At 39.3% G+C, this 21,875-nt stretch overlaps 1 protein-coding gene across 3 annotated transcripts; it reads right to left on the reverse strand.

Moving 5' to 3' along the window:
* Window positions 1-276: 276 nt before the first annotated feature.
* Window positions 277-20,971, reverse strand: RNF13 (ring finger protein 13). Of its 3 annotated transcripts, none has more exons than XM_040074503.2 (10): window positions 20,889-20,971; window positions 17,474-17,601; window positions 14,612-14,692; window positions 10,202-10,327; window positions 7,765-7,852; window positions 5,964-6,054; window positions 5,341-5,446; window positions 3,228-3,321; window positions 2,983-3,063; window positions 277-1,745 (listed from the first exon to the last, which is right to left on the reverse strand). In XM_040074503.2, the coding sequence occupies exons 2-10, from the start codon at window positions 17,585-17,587 to the stop codon at window positions 1,381-1,383; spliced, it is 1,146 nt and encodes a 381-aa protein (XP_039930437.1). In that variant the 5' UTR covers window positions 17,588-17,601; window positions 20,889-20,971; the 3' UTR covers window positions 277-1,380. The 3 variants fall into 3 exon arrangements, with proteins under 3 accessions (XP_039930437.1, XP_039930435.1, XP_039930436.1); XM_040074501.2 differs by having other exon boundaries at window positions 20,858-20,954; XM_040074502.1 differs by lacking the exon at window positions 20,889-20,971 and adding an exon at window positions 20,584-20,697.
* Window positions 20,972-21,875: the final 904 nt, after the last annotated feature.

The following is a 21,875-nucleotide window of genomic DNA, read 5'->3' on the forward strand; positions in this document are numbered from 1 at the left end:
GAATTGTTCAGAGCACCCTGGTCCTCCTTCACACTCCCCCAAGGCAAACTAGACTCTAGAAGTGAACAAAAATGAAGGTTTTTCTGCACAACAATGAAGGTTTTTCTGCACAACTCAGACCCCTGCACATAACACTGGTCAGTGCAACTCCCAGTACTGTGATTTACAGTATGACACAGGATCCAACAGTTCCATCTTCTGCATCTTCAAAAGCACTTCACCCTCAGTAATGGAAGCAAGTAGTCAAGGTCTCAAGGCAAAAGCTGAATAAACTCCTTTTGATATTTAAAGTGGAAAACATGTTTATTAACATTCTTTCAAGCTTTCCTTAGTCAAGGCCATATAAAAAAATCTCCATTTGAGTATATGCATGGTTTTACTTTCTACATTGTTACAGAGGTATTATATAGAATCTACCTTTTTTGTGATACACTGGTAAGTACTGAGTTTTGTGAGACAGGTGTAAGCACTTGTTTTCAAATCAGATATTTGAAAAGAACAATCTTTTATATACAGTTTAGCAGACTAATGCAGCATAAAATGCTCTTAGTAAGAGGTATATGAGCCAAGGATCAGTATAATACTTACCCTAAACTTGTTTTTCTATGTGGAACAAAACCTCTGTCTCGGTTGTCTCCCAGCTCCCACTTCCTCACTGGAAATCAGACGATGGAGTAGTAGCAAGGAGGGATTATTAATGTGCTTATGGTGGACCTGACCTTGTGAATTGCTCAAAACTAGACATATATTTTAAGTTTCCTCATCCTGGGAATTGCTCAATGGAACTGCTTAAACTCTGCTACCATGGCAAACTCCAAGGATTATTAGCAATCACTGCTTTGAGATAAAAGTGGAATTTCTTCTGCTTGGTTTTGTCATACCAGCACATAGAATATTGATCTGCTCTACATTTTCTTTTCAGCAGTGGTGGCAGTTTTTAGGAAAACTATACAAACATGCAAATACAGTTTTTGTTGGGCCTAAGGGGTAACACATATCTACACGTAATAAATATTGCTCTCAGGATGACCCAGTTGTAGCTACAAAATGGAAATAAAAGTACTTCCAGAGAAATCCTGCTTCAAACAAGGGACATTTAGAGTCTCTGCGATATTTCTATTGATATAAACTATTAACATTATGCATTAACATTGTGAAGTCCAGTTTAACTGTTGGGTTTGATAAGACAGAATGTGTGACTGAATACCTGAATCAAAAATAAATCTACCTGTAATGATTTAACCAGAGTACTACTACATGAACTGCTGCTCCTATCAAAGAAACCAAATGGATTACAGATTAAAAGAGATTCCCTATGCAAAGGTTTGTAAATAGCCTCAAGAACCCTTTTGTTCATACACCTATGGGTCAATAGTAGTCTCAGACAGTGTTTGCCACTCTGTACTCCCTGTCCTCACTGGGCTGCAGCTGAACCACTACACTTTCTTCACTCATTCCATTTTCCACATCACTGCTATCAACATTGTCATTGTCATCCTCCTCGTACTCCGAGGACTCGGTCATGTTCTGGTGGGAACGGGACTCTGACAGAGCCCCGAAGGACTGTGTGCTGACTGAGGCCAAAGGTCTGAGCAGGGGAGTGTTCTCAGACACCTCGTTCTCCTCTTGGCTGCTGTCTGTCTCCGAGTCAGAGTCCCCCTGGGAAGGGACCACTTTCTGCTTACACACAGGACAGGTTTTTTTTGTTTTTGTTAGCCACGGGTCCACACACTTGCAGTGATACGCTGTTAGAAAACAAAATACAAGGACATCATTATAATAGTGAAAAGGACAAGGAAACTTGCTAAATCGTGTTTCTGTTCAGTGACACAGGAGAATTTTAGTCCCAAATTTGTTGGCACATAGCCTGTACAAAACACCTGATAGCCTAGGATCTCAGTCACAATGAATACCCGTGTTCTCTACTGAGTGAATGACAGCAGCAGTACAACAGGCCGCATCTGATGACAAACTTTAAAGCTTTTTGAGCAATTCCATCCACTTTGCAGCAGGCATGCCCACCATCATCATCTTCCCGTTGCCTCTCACCACACCAACATGTATCAAAGCACCTCATTATTACATGACATTACCACAAGATTTTGTGGATCTTAAACTAGGTGTGCAATTGGCACTGCAACTAGACTGGCCGTGTTTAAAAAAAAAGGATTCATCTTACTTATGGTATTAAAAATACAGGTCTTCTTAGTCAGAGAGACTTCTACTTGGCAAAGAGCTTGTATTTACACAGGCCAGCAATGCCATGTTTAGTATCTGGTGAAGCACACTGGAAACATGTTCTCCACACAAACTGATGGTGAGGGTCGGTTAGGTACTCAAGTTACCTATGCAGTCCTGCACTGGGAGAGATGCCATGAACCTGTTCTTTCTCTTCTGAGAATTCCTTGTTCGTCCACCTAGTTTGAAATTGGTTTTATGACTGAAGTTCTAAAAAGCTCAGCCTGTCACCAGCTTTGCTGGCTCTGCATGGAAGGCTGTAACACCTCTGCAGTGGGCTGGACTTGAGAAAGACTGTCACAGGGAAAATATGTCATTGACTTCCAAGTGCAGTCAGGCAGTGGTGTGCATGGCTGCAGACTCCAGGACAGACCCTTCCCTTCAGCTGTACCTCTAAGTCATCAGGAGCACAATTAAGTTTTGCGGTTTATTTGTCTTGGGGAAAGTGAAGGCCTATTTTTCCAAATGTAGAAGTATTACAAGAAATATGGGTATTCTGGGGACAGCATCAAGCCCAGATTTTCTTTCATGTGTACATCCAAGGAAAAATGCAAAGTGGGAATGCTAGCTTTTTAGCTTTTAAGAAGAGAAAGCAAGCTTTCACTTTTCCCCCTCTGTACATTCATTCTTGCACAATAGCAAAAAGGAATTTTATAAATCACTAAACATATGCACAGTAGGTTTTGGACAGCGTTTTGGAAAGCTGTTTTAATCTAAATTCAAACCTAAAACACAGCTGCTTACCATGAGAGCATGGAAGGATCCTGAGCTTGTCTCCATCCTCATATTCATCCAGACAGATGGCACACACATCATATTCATCTCCTACAGCATATAATGGAGAATAAGTTTGACTTGAAAGGACCCTCCTGACAGGTTTCAAGTGTACTCAAAATTACCTATGAAACTTAATACCCCTTTGATTTACAAGGTTTTTGGTGTTAAAAAAAATAAGGTCCAATGAGTTAGACAAAGACTGATCCACTTGCCTTTCTTAAACTTATGTACAGGAAGTTTCTTAAGCTGATCCTTCCTAAGCCGATTCCTTCTTGCTCTATGTCTGTCCTGAACAAATTTTGTTATCTGGAAAACAGACAAGGTAACATGAACAGTAAGTTACACCAATAAAAGAACAATAAAAGTTTTGATTTATGGAGCTTTGCAGCAAGTTAGTCAAAGGAGAACCCCAGCTAACACAGAATAACCTCTTCTCTTGCCTGAAAACAAGGATGAAGCCAAACAAGCCTCAAGAATGTTCTCTATGAACGTAGCATTTGGAACTGAGAATACACAAGTTTGGGGGTTTTTTTGAGAGAACAGAGAAACAAAAAGCTATGTGTACTACATAAAATAATGGCAATTGCTGCAATTCTCTACTGAGGCCTGAGAAAAGCAGGAAGCATACTGCAGAGCAAAACACAATTCAGTAAGTTTGAACAGTTTTCCTTACAGATTTAGATTATTACAGTTGTTTTAGAGGATTATTCCCACATTCATCAGACCTGTTTCCATATTATCTAAAATAGTTGTCCAGGGAGTAAAGTAAAGGGTTTACTTTGAGCCATTGTTACATGTTATACTATGCCATACTAAGATAACTCAGTTTAAAAAAGCTAAATAACTAATAATACAAATCTCTCTAAATAACTATAACAAAGATTCTATTTCCATTTTCTTAGTAATCCCTAATGCTATTTCTGTTCAATTTCTAAATCTAGTACCTGTGATATGACATTGTTTTTCAAATACGATGACAAGCAAAGAAATGAACAAAGGATATTTGAATCTGAACTGTTCATTCAGGCTCTTTCACCACAGCTAAACAATAAGCTGTATGCACAAACTGCAGTTTTTCTGCTGTAATCCAGATCCTTAGTGACAGAGTCTCATGTGAATCTTCTGGTTAAAAATAAGATTGTTTCAAAGAAACAGGGACAGAAGCAGAAAAGAATGAGGACTAAATCCAACCTGGAACCTCCCTAGGATCATTTTCACTGCACCAATTAATTGTCCAGTGCTCTAGTCTGTCGAGCTGTCTCTGTGAAGGCCTCTCTATATGTAAGGGAATCAGCATCTCCTAGTTTAGAATCCTTGGCAAATTTACTCAGTGTGTACTCAAGTCCTCTGTCCAGGTTGCTGATAGCAACACTGCAGAGAACTAGCTGTGAAGTTGAACCCTGATGAGCACCACTGATGCCCAGCCACCAGCCTAGTGTTACCCCTTCCCTGCAACTCCCTGAGCCTGACCCTTCTGACAGTTCACCCACTGTCCTGTGTACACAATTAGCTTTAACAGGGTGGCTTTGTTCAGAAGGACACGGTAAAAGACAGTAGCAAGAACTCTGCTAAAAAAAATTTCACCTTTAGGTGATCATTCTGCTTTGTTTTCAGAGAGCTGCTGCAATGGTGCCCAACATGCCCAGGATTGTCAAGGCAATATGTAACTTGCAGTGCAAAAAATACTAATGCAGAAAAATATTTTAAATAAGTGTTTATATAACAGTTGATGCATTACTTGCCTTTTTTAAAAAGGTAAAATAATAAATTTGGCACAGATTTCAAAAAATGAGATGCTAAGTATCCTGAAATACATAGCTATGCTACCTTACCATTTGAAGGAAAGACGTCCCAGCTTAGAACCCCTAGAGGCAATGCATGTGCTGAGATCAATGCTCAGTGTTCACATGCTCGTAACTACACCTAAGTGCAGTACAAAACAGTGAGCCCTGCACCCTGGAGCAGTGGGAGTAATTATTATTAAGTTTGGTAAGGCAGGATACGCTCTCAATGTACAAGAGCACAAGGACAGGTCACTATGGGGCCAAAAAGCAAGCACTTGTGGAGTGTAAGAGTGACAGTGAGGACAATCCCTACAAGCAGTTACACACTAGGGAGAAGATCCAAAAGGCTCCTGATATCCCTTTGACAAATTCCTGCACCCATTTGTTTTATTGAGAAACTAAATTATTACAGGTAAGCATGGTACAGGTACATGCGGTACACACATCTTCACTCTTCCTTCACTGTAAACCTGTTAATGTCAGTGTGTGACAGTTCCCTGATTATTTGAAAGAAAAAATATTATTAAAACAAGAAACTTACCATAAATATCACGATGAGAATAAGACAGATCCCTACTATTATTAGGAAAGGGATTAAGTAGTATTCCAAAGGAAGACTGAACTCTGGGATTAACACAACATGGCCACTGTGGGGAAGAAGAGATACCACTTTCTAAGTTAGTGGGAACTTAATGAACAACTTGAAGAACAAATACAATACAAAAAAAATATATATATAATAATAATAAGAAGAAAGATTGTCACACAAGACACGCTACAGGAATCCTGCCTGTGCACAACAACGTAAAAAATTCAGTCCATACTCACACAATGTAAGGCTAATTAAATAGAAGAATAGAACACTGTTTCTTAGAATGTTTTTTGAGTTAAAACTATTTACTGATCTCAATTAAAACTAGGGAAACCAAGAAAACCACCTCACAGCTACTTTGACAGCCGAATGAAAAAATAGAACATGACTATCAAAAGATACATTGCAATCATTCTTATTTAACTAAAGCATTACAGGTTGTTCTCAGGCAAAAGATTTCACCTGAAACACCTATAACCTCTGTCATCACAACATCCTATTTTAAAGCCATAAATATTCAAAAGAGACAATCTAATGCAAGGAGTAACACAGCTGCATGTGAATTAACCTACCCTTTTTCGTAAGTAAACTCTTCTTTAAGAGAATTAGCTGACTTCTCACCAATAAAGACAGAAGGAATGTCAATCTTCTTTAAAACCTCAACTGTATAAAAAAAAGTAGGAAAATAAAACTATTATTACATGGACAATCTACGGGTACTCAAGATACAAGACCTGAACATTATGAGACTATCACAACAAGAAGACATTTTAACATAGCAACATCCAGACCAACGCACATGCATGTTACAGCTTTACTTCATACAACACATAATAACTATTATTTTTCCTACACAATTTCTAGGGAATTTATTGCAGGTAGAAAAATCAAAATTCCTAATGGAATAAAGGGAGACTAAAACCAAAATATGTTGACAAAAGAGGATCGTAATTTTAACCAGAATACCATTCTTCACTCAGAGATTCAAGGAAGTCACATAGTTCCATTCATTTTCAGAATTTCTGGCAACTTACATTATTTTGTGAACTGGTTCTGTAAGTTTTAACTAACCTGTCTTCCCTCCTTTTCACCCCAAACACAAATAAACATACTGGAAACAACTGTGGCTAGATAAGGTCAAAAAGAAGAAAGAAGAAAATTAACAAGTTCCATATCTTTATTTCAGTCTCAGGGAACTGGATGAACTGTGGTCTTCTCTGTTTACCAGTGAAGGCAGTAATAAATGAAAATTTACCGAAAGATAAATCCCATATTCTAGCAAATCTTCTCAGCTTCACTGTATATTGATTTTCCCCCTAATGCTTCACATTTAAGGCTCATAACCAGAGTTTAGTCCACCTCAAAGCAGTCAGTTTCCCCAAGGCAAAAGCATATGTGGCTGAATGTCAGTTCACACTATGAGGTCTGTGTTTGTTGTGGACTTGTTCTACGTTTTGGTTACTCAGTGAAACCTGAAAATAAGATTCACATGGGTTGAGAATTCATTGAACCCACTTTCACGCAACTGCCTGGGCTACTCAGCTCCCATTTAGTTTGCCAAAGTTCATTCCTAGTTTACTCAATGGCATTTCCATTGGAAAAGAATTAATTTTCCTCTTACTTATTTTCTTGTTCCATATTGAACAGGTTGAAAACTGGATACAAAGAAAGCAGTAACAGCACTAGAAACACAAAGGACATACCATAAAACAAACCCAACATTCTGACTAGATTTCAAGATGTTCAGAACATACTCACTCCATGAAGGTTAAAATTGGAACAGCTAACACAAGAAACAAATTGTAAATGGTGCACTGGTTCAGTTTTTCCAACTGAAATTAAGTGCGTGATATGATAGAATCCATTTGTCCAGAGGAACAGGAAGATGCACCCAACAGTGCAACAACAACAATCTGGAATGACTATCACGTATGAACTTCATGATCTAAAGTCTTTTCCAACCTAAATAGTTCTATGATTCTAAATACTAAAATGTCATATTATAAAGTTTCATTTCCAAATGTGTATTTTCTACTTTTCGTATATTTCTACTTAACTAAGAATACATCGGCTGTTTTACGCATCAGTAATATAAATCTAGCCAGAACACTTGAACTAAAACTTGAAGGAAAACCAAAAGAAACATTCAGAGAAGGCCCAAATCAATGTATTTGTTCTTGTGCAAATATCTCCTGTTATTAAATCTTAAAAGCAGGAGGATTTATCTGGGTTTTTTGTTTAGTTTGGCTTTAGTTTTTGTTCATCGGTGGTGGTGGTTTTGTTGTTTAGGTTATGAGGGGTTTTTTGGTGGTGTAGCTGTTTCCAGTGGGTGAAATGATATTCAAACAGGAGAGAAGTGATACCTGTACTTACTGTCGTTGGATCCCATGCTTATGAGGTCATCAGAATCAACATTGTGAACTATAGCTGCCTTGTATCCAGCTCTCTGGGCATTTAAGACCTGCAAGGCACACAAAATATTTACTGGAAAGACCATTGCTTCCAAATACAGTAGCCTGTCTGTGCTTTCTGAGATAGGGTGCACTTTCACAAAGTGATTAATATGGATATAATTTGCACTTATAAACCACATGTCACCTTTCAAAGCAAAATCATATCATTATTCTTACAGTCACGTAGTTATTTTTTTTAGAAAGCTATTTTAATATTGTCTGCAGACAGCCTATTTAAATATATTAAAAATAGAATTAAAAGCTTTCGAAAGGTAGTTAAAAATATTTGATTGTATTTGAAAATAAAGGCACTAACTCACTTTGGTGATCTAGAAACTTTGGTGATCTAGATTCATCAAGTCAGATGAGTAGTATCTTTTCTGTGCTTTACAGATGTGGAATATCTTACCTGAAAGCCCAGGTATAAGAAGCTTTCTCATGGAAAAGTGCAAAATTGTAACTATGGATACAAAACTATTAACATCCCATGTACCAGTTACATTTCTACTATACTCACCTCTTTGGTAATACAAGGAAAACCCAAGATCCATGTAAATGGCATTTACTGCAGCAAGTATTACCAACATAAACTTAGCTAAGTTACAACTGTTCATCTTGGATATTGCTTTTACTGCATCCACCACAGTATAAGAAACTCTGCACAAGCTGCAAAAAGCACTTCGAACACCTCGAGAAACTTTTGGGTTTCATCCCAACAACACCGATTCTCTTCCCATATTGCTAATGGCTATATTTCAAACAGCAGAACAATGATATTGGAAGATGCAGACACCTTGAGAAATCCCAGTATTAAACAAGCAAACGAAAACGTAAATCCCTTTAGACATGTTAACATACATGTGTGGTTGGGAGTTTGACCAGTTTTGCATCACCACAGAAAATATCCATAGTGCATACATAAAGAAATCAAGAAACAGCTGTTTGCCTGCACTTGTAATTTTCAACATAAAAGAGAAGGAGAGAGATGATTTTCAGTTTTTGTTAAAATATCCATTCCGTCAGTCAAGCCACTGATGGGTAATTTAGCTCACATCTCAGCACACTGGCAGAAACTTTAGGGCAAAATGCTGTACTATGTATGCAAATATATAATACAATATTGCAAGAGTATTAACAACATACTAAAGATGTGTATTCACTGGGCACAGAGGGCGCAGATATCCCTGCTCACTCGGGAACGCCGATCCACTTGCTACTCTGCTCTTTGTCTAACAAGAAATGAGTGGGAACCCCCTTTTCTATCAATATTATACAAAATATAAAACGTAACCAAAAATTCTTACATACAGAGCTAATGCGACACAATCCTTAAAGAACTGTCTATGGAAATTCTTCAACGGCAATGCAGAAATCTCTCAAATTCCTTTAACCACGTCTCCAGAAGCAATACTGTCCCATCAGTGTATGGACAACAGTTAGACAAAGCGGACATGAAAAAAGGCCAGTCCATTTGCTCCCCTTTCTTCTCCCACTGAGCCATAAGCACACATGGTGGCAGGATTCCCAGGACAGACTGTGTGCCATTCCCCAGTCTGATGTGAAGGCAGATTACACACAGTGAACATGCCTCTGCAGGTGCAATCTACAGTCCAGGCAGAATTTACATGTTTCAATCACGACATAACTGAACCTACCACACAGCAGCAAAAGCAAATACAGCTGAATCTCCTTTTAGTTCACAAAACTCAACAACAAAACTGAAGAGCCCTGTTACCCTTAAGACACCCTTAGCTCCTTTGTACCAAGTTAATTTTCAAGAAAACCATAAAATCATAGAACATTAAGGGTTGGAAGGGACCTTAAAGATCAAATGGCTGGAGCATACCCAGAGAAGGGAACGGAGCTGGGGAAGGGTCTGAAGGACAAGGAGTGTCTGAGGGAGCCTGGCAGCTCAGCCTGGAGAAAAGGAGGTTCACAGGTGACTTTCTCACTCTCTAAAACTCCAACAGGAGAGTGCAGCCAGGTGGGTGTAGGGCTCTTGTCCCAGGCAACCAGTAAGACAAGGAGACACGGCCTTAAGCTGTGCCAGGGAAGTTCAGGTTGGAGGTCAGGAAGAATTTCTTCACAGAAAGGGTGATAAAACATTGGAGGTGGTAGAGCCTCCATCCCTAGAGGTGTTTAACAAAAGACTGGACACGGCACTCAGTGCTCTGGTGGAACTGACATAATGGTGTTAAGTCATAGGTAGGACTTGGTGAGCTCTGCTTTATCTGTCTGGAGACAATAAAATTCTTCCTCCCCTTCACATCAGTATCTATTCCACTATTAGCTATAGAAATTTTTCTAAAGCAGAAGTAAACTCTTTGAAACAGAGGATGGGGGGAATCAAATCTTACCTTGACATCGAAGTTGCACTCCAGCCTTCGGATTAACACAATAAAAGCACCAGAGGAGTTGTCTCTCAGCGGAGGTGGGGCTATAGGCTCACATGCATTCTCTGGCTTGGAATTTATCAGAAATCCCTAGAAAACAGGAGCAGAAAAAGAAGCTTCATTTCTCTTCAACAAAAGGGTCGGTAGTCAAGTATATGGAAAGAAAACTGCACATTTTCAAACAATGGCTAAACAAATTCTTACTATCAGTTCAGTCCTATATCATTATCAGATTTCTGCTACTTCCCTGACTACATATATTGATTCATCAGAATTTTTATGTCTGTAAAAAATTGGAACGTTTAAAAAAAATGAAGTTTTTCTAATCCCATCATACTCAGATTCTGCAGTGTAATTCAGGAAAAAAGAAGATGGCATATACTACATTAACACAGTGTAACTATTATTCTAAGACATATGGAGACTAATCAAGAAACCAGAAATACAATGGCCTAAGAAGCACAACACAAACTCAGCACTCACCAATTCACAACAGAACACAAGCAAAGTTCCATGTATGACCCCAGGACTGACCTCGCATACAAAACAGTTGGTTTTCTACAGTAAGCAAAGATCACTCAATAAGCTACAGCTGAAAGCTTCAATAAGTTGGAAACTCTGTCAATATTAACTTTGAAGCAATATTTGAATTGTTTTTAGGTGGCTGACATGGTGGCCTTCTGCCAGCAGTTTGTAGCCACTTACTATAGAATCTAACAGATTGTGTTTTACAACTTGCATACTAATAAATCTTAATTACAAGCACTGAAAGAGTATACCATTTTCATCCTGTTGTAACAAACATCATAACATTTTTAAAAAGTAATTAAAATCATAATGCCAAGAAAAAGCTTTAGTATAATATTCAGGTCTGAAACTCCTTTCCTAAACATGACGACTTCTACCTTAATTAAGACACAGAGCTGTCTAACAGTTAAAAAGGTAAGAAGCAAAGCTCTTTATCGCTATTTCTGGTGTATTAAATTGGCTCACTACTTGGGTAAATCACTTAAGCACCCTCTGATTCTCAATACAGTCAATAAACAACTACACAGCTTTAACATACCTTCTCCCCATGAAAACACCCACTGGGCATGGAAATGAAGTCTGCTTGAGGGGAATTGCAGAGAAATTCCTGAGTTACAGGAATTCTTGCAGTACTTTATTACCCTTTGGGATTAAAAGGGCAACATGGAATTAAAGAGTAATCCACCCTTTTACCTTATCACTAGCTTCTATTTTTTTTTTGTATAGTGGTTACTCTCAACCCTGCAACATTAACAATGCTGCAGAGCCAGTTTTTGGGGCCATACAGGCTTAGAGACAGAAGTAACATGAAAACAACACCCCACCCACATGGGCTATTCATGGTCTCCATGGGGTGTATATGATATAAACGCCCCTTCTCCAAAATTTGGAAGGTGGTCTACCTAAATTTTTGTGTAAGAATTCTAAGCTGAAAAAGCATACACATCTCAGTCATAAACCCTCATACACATTCAAAGGGGACAGCAAGACAAATAAATCACTGCCACATGACTGATTCCATGTAGCCACTTCCACAGTAAAAAAAAATAAGGAAGCCTGAACTTCCCACAAGCCCTAAATTGCCTGGATGGCCAGATACAGACTTCTTTCTCATGGACAAGTGCTTCAACAGCTGGAGTGGAACAGAAAATACATTTCATCCAAAATGAACAAACTTACTGACACTGATCTGTAGGAACCTGACTCTAAACGAAATAAACAGTTCCTGTCACTGCAGAGCACTTCAGGTCAGGCAGCCAGAAAGAGGAAGTGTGCCTCTTGGTGCTAAACTCAGCAGAGCACACCAAAAGGCATCAGCTGCATAATCTCAGCAACAAACTACCTCAGAGAATGTGAAGACTAGAACTGAACTTGATATTCAACTGGCTTTTAAGTACTTTTCTAAGCAACAGGACTATAGCACCAGTTCACAGCATTAACATCACCATATGTAATTTATTTTTAAATAATTTAGTTTCTACCTCCTCTATCTTATATTACAGAGATAAAAAGAATAAAAGCCTTCACATCAGTTACTACTGCCACCAATGTATCTGGACAGCTGCTACCCCATCAGAAGCCAACGAGAGCAGAATGTGGTTTATCACTCCTGTCTAAGGAAGATGCATTTATTTAACCTCTCACAGTTCCTTCCCATTTTACTTTCAACTTAATCTCTCTTCTGTAAATCTCACTCAGTCCACCTACACTTCTTCCTGTGTTCCAAGTGAGTGTACTGACCACACTAAAGTAATGAAAAGTAATTATCCTGCTGTACAAAACATTCTTGCTGCTGTATTTCAGAACACATCAACTCTTCAGAATTTCTCATCCAGCACAAAATAATAATAAAGTCTAACCTGTAGTCCCATAGCCATATCCATCTTGGACCATTTTGGCATATTAATCACTTCGCATAAGTCAATACAGTTTTTCCCTTTCCAGTTCCATTAACGTTTGCAAACCTTTACGTCTTACTTCTGCCTTGTCTAATACTAGGTGAATTTTATTATTTCATATGGTATAATATTTATATGTTTCTCCATGTCTATGAAAATAGGATTAAGAAAATTAAAAAAAAAAAAAAAATTTAAAACTCGCATGCATATTTTCTGCTAATTCAATAATTAGCACTTTTTAGTGCCTTCTCCTGATATTATTATGACCAGTTTTCAAGTCATGGCCCAGAATCCCTACCCCAACATGATGCCATTTCAAGAAACAAATAACACTAACAGGTAAGTAACAAAAATGCATGTGTATCTGCATTTTCCCCACTTATTGATACACAGTAAAATAAAAGAGCATGGGTGCAACCCACGATTTAAGGGGCACTGGAAGAATGCGGGCACCTTCTCACCTGCTATGGGGTGTGGATTGCAATTGAAATGAAATCACGTAGGGAGAGGGCGCAGGATCAATTGCAATTCCTGCCCTTGATCCCAGCGCTGGGCACAGCACAAAGGTATCACAGCAGAGCTGCAGCCCCTGAGCTTCTCTGCTGGGCTGCTTGAGCAATGCAACAAGAGTAGCAAAAGGGACAACAACTGTAACTTCCCAAAATACTGAGCTACAGTTGCTTTACACAGCATACTTAAGGTAGACAACAGGCAAGGAAATAATTTCTCTGGCTGTGCCACCCTTCACAATGTGAAAGGGGTCCCCAGCATAGGACTGGAAGGAGACAATGAATCTTCCAAACACATTTTCCAAAAAATTTTATCAGCACAAAATTGTCTGGCATCTCCTGATTCCAGTACAAGGTAACTGACATTATGTATCAGTATTGCCATCAAAACACAGAAAGCAGTGGTCTACCAAACTTCTCTTGGACTTCCATTATTTACCTATTTTTAATTTATTTGTTACAAAATTCAGCAAATTCCCCTTAAGCAAAGATTACCAAGATTCTCTCCTTAAGAGAAGAACAGGCCTATTCACAGACAATATCAGATCCTTTGCACATTTGTTTTGTTTGAGGAGTTGATTAATAATTTGTCTTTATTTTTCCTTGGTAATACCTTCCTCTAATTTATATCTTTTTTAGCTTACAGAGGAAACATCCAGCAGATATAGTTCTCTTTAAATATATGCAACATTTGAATTCAACCTAGACCTTCACAATCAAATCTGACATTATCTCGAACCCTCTGTGCCCCACACTGAGTGCCAAAAAGGATTGTGGGGGTTCTACCCCATCCAGCCCTCAAGCACCCCACAGCCGCTCACTCACTCCCCACCAGCAGGATCAGGGAGGGAATTGGAAGGGCAGAAGCTAAAGAACTTGTGGGCTGAGATAAAGACAGGTTAATAAGAAAAGCAAAAGCCACACACACAACCCAAGGAGAACAAAGAATTAATTTGTTTCCTCCATAGGCCGAGGCAGGCAGGTGTTCAGCCTCTCCCAGGAGAGCAGGGCCCCATCACACACAGCAGTGACTTGGGGAGACAAACACCATGCTCAAAGTCCTCCACCCTTCCTCTTCCTTCCCCCCACTTTATATGCCGAGCACGATCTCACACGGTCTGGAATACCCCTTGGATCATTCTGGGCCCGCCGTCCTGGCTGTGTCTTCTCCCAGCCTGCCATGCACTCCCAACTTCCTCACCAGGGTGGCACCGGGAGCAACAGAAAAGGCCTTGGCTATGCTGGCACTGCCCAGCAGTAACAAAATCCCCTCTAGATAATCAACCCTGTGTTTAGCACAAATCCAAAACAGAACTCCATGCCAGACACCAGGAAGAAAATAAACTCTAGTCCAGTTTAAACCAGCACAACATATATATATATATTTATTATTATTATTTATTTATTTTTATTTTTTTTTTTTTTTTTTTTTTTTTTACCTTCAAGCCTTCTGCTGGCAGTCTGTAGCCAAATCTAGCAGGTAGATCATCAAAAGTCTCGGTTCCATTTTCAAGGTTATACTAAGAAATAAATTTTTTAAAAAATTAGGTTTGCAACAAGACAGAAATAGTTAACAAATATAAACAAAACATCACCGTGTATTTTTTTAGATTAAATATTTTTTAGGAATAGGATATTTTGTGACCATGTCAATGAAATCACAAAATTACTTATTCCACCTGTCTTCTACTCACATTTTTCTTCTACTCTACCCTTTTTTTATCTAGTTGTCAAAATAAAAAACTAAGTAATAGATATTTTGTTGAACTATTTATAAATAGTAAATCTTTCTTTCTACTGTCTAAAATTCAAATACCTTCATATGAGCAGAACAGAAACTACAAACAAACCGAGCAAGCAAAAATCTGAAGAGCTGGGACATTTGGATGTGGAGTTTTCATTGAATGGTAGTGGTGGGTGTTTTGCCCGGAATTAATTTGTGTACAGGGAAAAACAGCTTTTAAGAGGTGATTTACTGTAGACAAAGAATAGTCTCCATATGCCATCCCTTCCCAATTCCCTGCTACACATTCAGATTAGTAGCTGAAAAGTATCTCTACAGTTTTGTTTTATAATAAATATGAGCTTTCATTTTAAAAAGAGGAATATCAGAAAAGACGCTAAATCTGCACAAGCTTTGCTTCCCCTTTCTCTGTTCATCTCTGGCTGTATAACATGCCTGACCAACATGTGATTCATACAGAAAAAAGTATTGTGTACGTATGGCATATTTTTTTCATTAAAAAAAAAACTTCCTGCAGAAGTTGTGAACTCTCCAGTTAACAGATCTGAACGTGCATTGGTCGTTTAATTAAACAGTTTAGTGAGTCAGAAATGTTTGTCTATTCATCATATCATCCAACTATCACACAGAATAGCCAAGTAAGGATCGTGTTTGCTTCAGAGGGATATTTCCTACCAGCCCATCTTAGACAGGGGAGCTTAAACTATAGTTCAGAGAAAAACACCACCATGATTCATCTCAAGTCTTCCAAAGGAGCAACGTTTGGAAGGAGCTTGCTTCCCACAGACTTTGAGGGGAAAGAGGTAGGAATGGAGCCAAATTTCAAGGGAGCTTCTTTGTTCTGTGTAACAAATGTGCCCCAAACAATCTCTCCTCCTAACCTTCCACCACAGAGAGCAGCAGTGCACCACCTTCTTCAAAATGTCCTGAGCTTGGGCTACTGTCAGTTTGCCCCTGAATCACTTGACAAGCCCCAGCTTAAGCCAGGAGCTCGACTGAAACATATTTCTTTTTATATCTTTTTTAAAAAGTAACCAATCCTGTCTCACACACACATAACAGCACTTTACACAGACATGATCCTCTGAGGCTGCAACTATACGAGAACACAGAAGCATAAAACCATTCCTAAATTAAAGGGGAAAAGAACTTCTTTCCTTAGTAAACCCAAAACATTGGCCAGAGTTTTGCTAACAAATGGGTAATCATTACATGGTGAAATCTCTCAAGACTGCAAATGACCTGTACACCAGCAATTCCATGTGACACAGTGCAAACATTCTCTCTTCTGGGCTTCTTTTAAGCGTTCCACTGGCTCCTTTGTATAGCAGTTTAGTATCTAGTTCATCACCTACTTTCTTACTTCTAGATAGTCTCAGAATAAATCTGCAACTTCCAAATATCCAAGAATGAAAGATGCTTCATTTTCATATGGAATTATTTTAGAATGCTACACACAAAGATTAAATAGAAAAAAAAAAATCCAACTAAACTTCCAAAGTGCCCTATTTTTCTTTTCTGAGGTTGGGGTGGGTTGTAATTTTTTGATTTAAGTAACTTTTCTAAAAGAGGAAGAAGCAAGAATGAGTTAGATTTTTATGAAAAGAGGAAGCAGAGGCTTGGTGACAGAGAAAAGAAGGGAGAGGGAAATCATGTTTACAATAAAAAGTTTAAAATTTCACAATAAAATGGTGACATCAGTGTCATAAAAAAGCAATTATGTATCTGCATTGTTTCTTTACATTTTTTTGTATACACAGTATTTATAGAATACTAACAACTTGAAAATCCAAATACAATACTTTAGTATTCATCAACTCCACTTTACCACAAACTTCTAAGCATTTTTATTTTAAAATTTGTCTCAGAGTTTGTCACTGTTCTCCAAAACTGATATGACATTAACAATTCTTCTCCATATCACTGGAAGAAGCAGGAGGTTACAGCAATAGGTTTAATTATTTCAGTAGCTTATGCTCGATCCTACAAAGACATTTACAACTGCCTCCTTAAAATGCCACAATATTATCAAAATGGTAATAAACGGCACAGCATCAGCTTTTACCACTGATCTATGCTCATTATACTGTTCTTTATTTTCTTTAATGATAGCAGCAGATATTTTCAGCTATTTAAAAATTGTATCTAGGTGCAAAATACACAAAACACCTTGACAAAGCCTCCAGCCCACACAAATAAATTATACTAGCCATAGAAGATTATTTAAATCCAGCAACCCTACAAACTGGCACTCATCACCAAAACTTCAACTGCTATCTAAACCAAAGAATGGAATTAACACGGTTCTAACGTGCTACAGGACATCTGGCCAGAGTGAACTTTGTAAATGACTAAGGGAATTAGGTTCTTTCACTGTCATGGTACCTGAGCACATACCACTTGTAAACTCATTTGAAAATGTAGAAATTATTGTTTATTGAAGTAAACTGTTAAGGCAGTTCCATTCCAAGAAATCTGCTATAGCATTTGTTGTATTGAAGAAATTATTCAATTTGATAGATATTTCATCCATGTATAAAAATATTATTATACTTACCGCTAAAATATCTGCCTCCACAGGTAAAAGATTCAGGAAGGCAAATAACTGCACAGTCACGATAGTATATATCTGAGTAGCAGACAACATCAGCATTCCTATTGACAACAGCATATTTTATTCAATACCTGCAAGAAAAGAATCAGAGTCAAGGCACATAGCAAATACCTTCCTGTGTCATTTTACAGGACCCTTAGTCACTTAAAACTTTACTGCTAAGAAAGTATGCAAAATATCATTCAGTGCTTACATTTGAAAAACAAGTAATCTTAAAGTTATATGACTATTTTAGAAGTTCCTTTTGCTAGAAGCATGTCCCTCCATGGGAGCAACAGCATACATAAATTACAAAAATTATATGAGCAAGACTCCAAACTACTTTAGGCATCACAAAGCAATGCAAGGGGTACAAAGGGATGATCATTCACATTATATTAATCATCCTCACACACTTCATTTTAAATTTCCCTTCTTCTATCATAAATCCAAATCATCAAAATTCCTGATATACTTTGAATAATTCCACTAAAAGTATGTATTCCAAAAACACACTTGCAAAAGTGATGGGATACCAATTTGGAGGAACTTCAGATTTCTCTCAGGCTTAGCTACAACATGACTGTGGGCATGCAACCTCTTAAGAACACAGAAAGCACAACATATCTTATTCCCCTTATAAAAGCTCACACCTAAACATGATCAAGTTAGAAAACCCAACATTCAGATTTTAAATATACGTGATCGAGTACACCTCATGAGTACGAAACAAGCACCAATTAAGTGCAACATTCAACAGGAAATCTAACCACTTTCACTCCTGAATGTAAGAAAATTGTATGGTCCACAGATGTCAAAGTCCCTCTAGAGATTCTTCCAGTCTGAAAGTAAGAAATTACTGGAAATTACATAAAATAGACACAACATGAAACAATAGAAATGGGTCTATTTCTGGGTCCAATATAGCTATAAGAATTAAAATAATTAATGACAAGTTTTAAAAGTGGACAGTATGCACTTAATAATGCAATTATCTGAACATCTGGATCTCCTCTAACTTCTTTTACTGGAGTAACTAAAAGTACTTCACAAAAAGCTCAATTAGGTAATCCAAAATATTTCAATTTTTTTGTCGAAAACCTCCAAACTATGGTTCCTTATATAAATGGTTTCATGTGAATTTGTTTTCATTTGACTGTAGATATTTCTTCTGAAAACTGTCTGTTGACTTAACTGAGAAATCACAGCCAACACTACTACTTTCTCTTTCAGAATCAAGAAACACCTAAGAATTCCTGTCCTTCTGACCTATCCTTCATGTTTCTCATGCAAAAAGCATTGCTCCATGATGTGAGGTTCTCAATGTCAATTAAAGAAAATACCAGAGAGGTAGACTTGATTTAAGCTAACATGAAGATAACTAGAATTTATTACTATTTGGAGGAAACAGCTAATACTTTCAAAAACAGTTCTCATGATTCTAACTTGGTCAGAATATAATGCTTGGTCAGACATATAATGCTTTGTGGAACTTTCAACTGTTTCACAGAAATGAAGTTACACCCACAGGAAAGAAATGGTAGTGAGTTACAAAACTAATGAACTTTTGTTACTAAATTAAGATTTATCACCTTCTCTCATCAGTTTGTCCTAAAAAAGAGGACACCAGTGAAACTAGAAGGATAAAAGAACCATTGTTTCAAAAATACAGCCATTTTTACTATGACAGAAACAACAACACACTTGAAGCTATCACAGTACTTTAACCAACACAGTCAATTCAGCACAGAGAAAAGCACTAAAAGAGCATTAAGCAAGGTTAGAAAAGACAAGAATTAAAGTGGTCCTTGCAAACAAAATGCATATACAGTGCACACTTCCCTGTCAAACTCACATACACAGAAATTCTTCTGTGCTCAGGATCTGATGCCCCAAATGCAAGCCAAAAAGCCTTACAATTTCTGAAATTCCACGGCTCTTTGGAAAGCATGCCTGTCTCAGCTGAGAGACGCAGCTCAGAGCACACAGAAATGCAGGTGTGTGGAAAAGGGCTGAACTGTAAACCAAACGAAACAAGTTAAACCTGACTCTGAAGCAACCTTCTGCACTTTACACCTGGTTTACCAGTGTGTACAGACAAAGTTGTCTGTAAATAACTTTGAGCATTTCTTCCCCCTCTCCATGCTAGAACTCACAAGCCGAACTGTGCCTGAGGTGCTGCATCCCTCTGTCATGGGACTGAACAGGACAGAAATGAGGAGGGGGAAATGGGGGGTGTGCTGGACCAGCACAGTTATGAGCAGCAAGACACCCCTGCAGTAAACACACTAAGCACATTTAAGACAGAGATCATAAAAGCGTTACACAGCTCGAGACATAAACAATAACTTTCACACCTTTTGGCAAATACTCACAGATCAGGCTTCACAAACTACACCTAAATATGAAACTTTCAGATATTTGTATCTCAATCAACTCAAAATGTGTTTCAGAGCATAATACAACACAAAGCAATTCAACGTTACATGGTTATGTTTACATTTTAACTCGCTCAATAAAACATCTTTTCCCTCCCACTTCTGAAAAAAAATAACTTGTACATCTGTAGGAAACAAATTTAAATTCTATTATTTTAAAGCCAAATGAGATTATAAATCTTACAGCAATCACAAAAAAAGACATACGAACATACAGAAATTGTGACAAATTCCAAATATTTTGGTAGATTGGGCTGCACCTTCCAAAATGTCATAAGCAGAGGATGAACAAAAACTAGACAGCTAATAACAGTAATTCTCGTTCACATTCTCCAATCCCTCCATATCTGAATTCTTGCATTTTGATGCCATCGTATCATTACTGACACAAGTCTCCATCTCAGACGTACCACGATATTGGACACTGACGCACATGAAGGGCAGCATTCACACCTATTAAGATGAAGGAACAATTCCTCTCAACTATATTCAACATTTTTACTGAGAACTTGGCTTTCAGCTAGTGAGACTCCACGCTACTCATTATCCTGCAAGCTCAACCAGCACTTCGGAGCACAGCTCACGAACCATACACCCGGCAGAGACGAAAAGCGCGACTACGGGTAGAACTTTCACCGTGCCAAGCATAGCGCTCGGGGAGTGCTCCAGGGGCCTCCACTTCGTTTTGCTCATCTCCCTCCCGCGGTCCCGGGAAGTCGCGGGACCGCGGCCGCTCCAGCCGGGCTCAGCCCCGGCTCGGCCTAAGCCGCCCACGGAACCGGGCCCCGCCTCGCCACTTCATGGGTGGAGGAGAATAAGCACTGCGCAATGGAGCGCCAGGCCCGTAAGTGCTCAGCCGCCGCACGGCCGGAGCGCCCAGGGAGCCTAGCGGCCGCGCCCCAATGCTCACCTGCGGCCCGGGGGACCTGCCCCGCGCTCACCTGCGGCCCGCGGCCCCGCGGTCCCCGGGCGGCCTAGGCCGACGCCATGGCGCGTTCCGTGCGATCGGCGCCCGCGCCGGAAGTCCCGCCTGCCGCCTCGCGGTCCCGGGCGGTGGCTCGGGACAGCCCATTGGCCACGTGGGCTGTCACTCAGCAGCGAAGGGGCGGGCCCGGCTCCGCAGGGGGCGTGGCTCTGCAGTGGCTCCCGCCCCGCCGCCAGGGGGCGCGCGGAGCCCCAGGGGCCAAAGAGGCGCCTCCGACAGCGCCTGGCACATCTGGGGCACTGCTGGGGCACATCTGGGGCACTGCTGGGGCACATCTGGGGCACGTCTGGGGCACGGCTGAGGCGAACCTGGGGCACAGGTGGGGGACGTCTGCCGCACAGGTCCTGCGAGGGCAGGAGGCAGTGCGTGTCTGTAATTCAACGGACGTATGAATGTGTATGTGGAGTTCCCTATGGCTGGAGGATGTCTTGTCCGAAACAGCAAAGCCAAACTGTCGAGAGAGGAGAAAACCTGTGGGTAAGGACTCACACCAGCTTCACAGGAATTTGAGCCTATTTGCCAGCCATAACATTGCAAATATTTCCAGGTAAATATATCTATGGCAATTTATAAGTTTGTAAACTGGGAAAAAAAAAAAAAAAAAAAAAAAAAAAAGCTGAAATGCAGAGCATTTCACCTGGGAGTCTTACTGAAATACTGCATCTGTATGTATGATTCTGGAATTTGTATTCAGAGTCTGAAGCTTAAACTTGACAACGTTTTAACAGTGTCATTCACTCCATATAAAGAAGCTTTCTTCAGTCACGGGTATGGGCCTGTGTCTGTGACTGCCAGTCTTGCAGACGGGTGCAGCATGGTCTGAGCAAGAGCTAGTGCTTCCAGGTGGTGACAAAATGCAGTAGCTTGCTTTTTTTTTGTCCACTCTGTTTCCAGACATTCTGTTATTCCACTCTGTTATTCCAGACATTATAAAAAAAAAAAA

Source organism: Hirundo rustica, chromosome 10 (assembly GCF_015227805.2).
Source record: "Hirundo rustica isolate bHirRus1 chromosome 10, bHirRus1.pri.v3, whole genome shotgun sequence".
Classification (NCBI taxonomy): Eukaryota; Metazoa; Chordata; class Aves; order Passeriformes; family Hirundinidae; genus Hirundo; species Hirundo rustica.

Coding starts and splice junctions, on each gene's coding strand:
- RNF13 (XM_040074503.2), bottom strand. CDS start 17,587: ATGCTGTTGTCAATAGGAATGCTGATGTTGTCTGCTACTCAGATATAT. Junction 10,328..14,611: donor TGCCAGCAGAAGGCTTGAAG/GTAAAAAAAAAA, acceptor CCTGTTTTCTAG/GGATTTCTGATAAATTCCAA. Junction 3,322..5,340: donor TTCTCATCGTGATATTTATG/GTAAGTTTCTTG, acceptor TCTGTTTTCCAG/ATAACAAAATTTGTTCAGGA.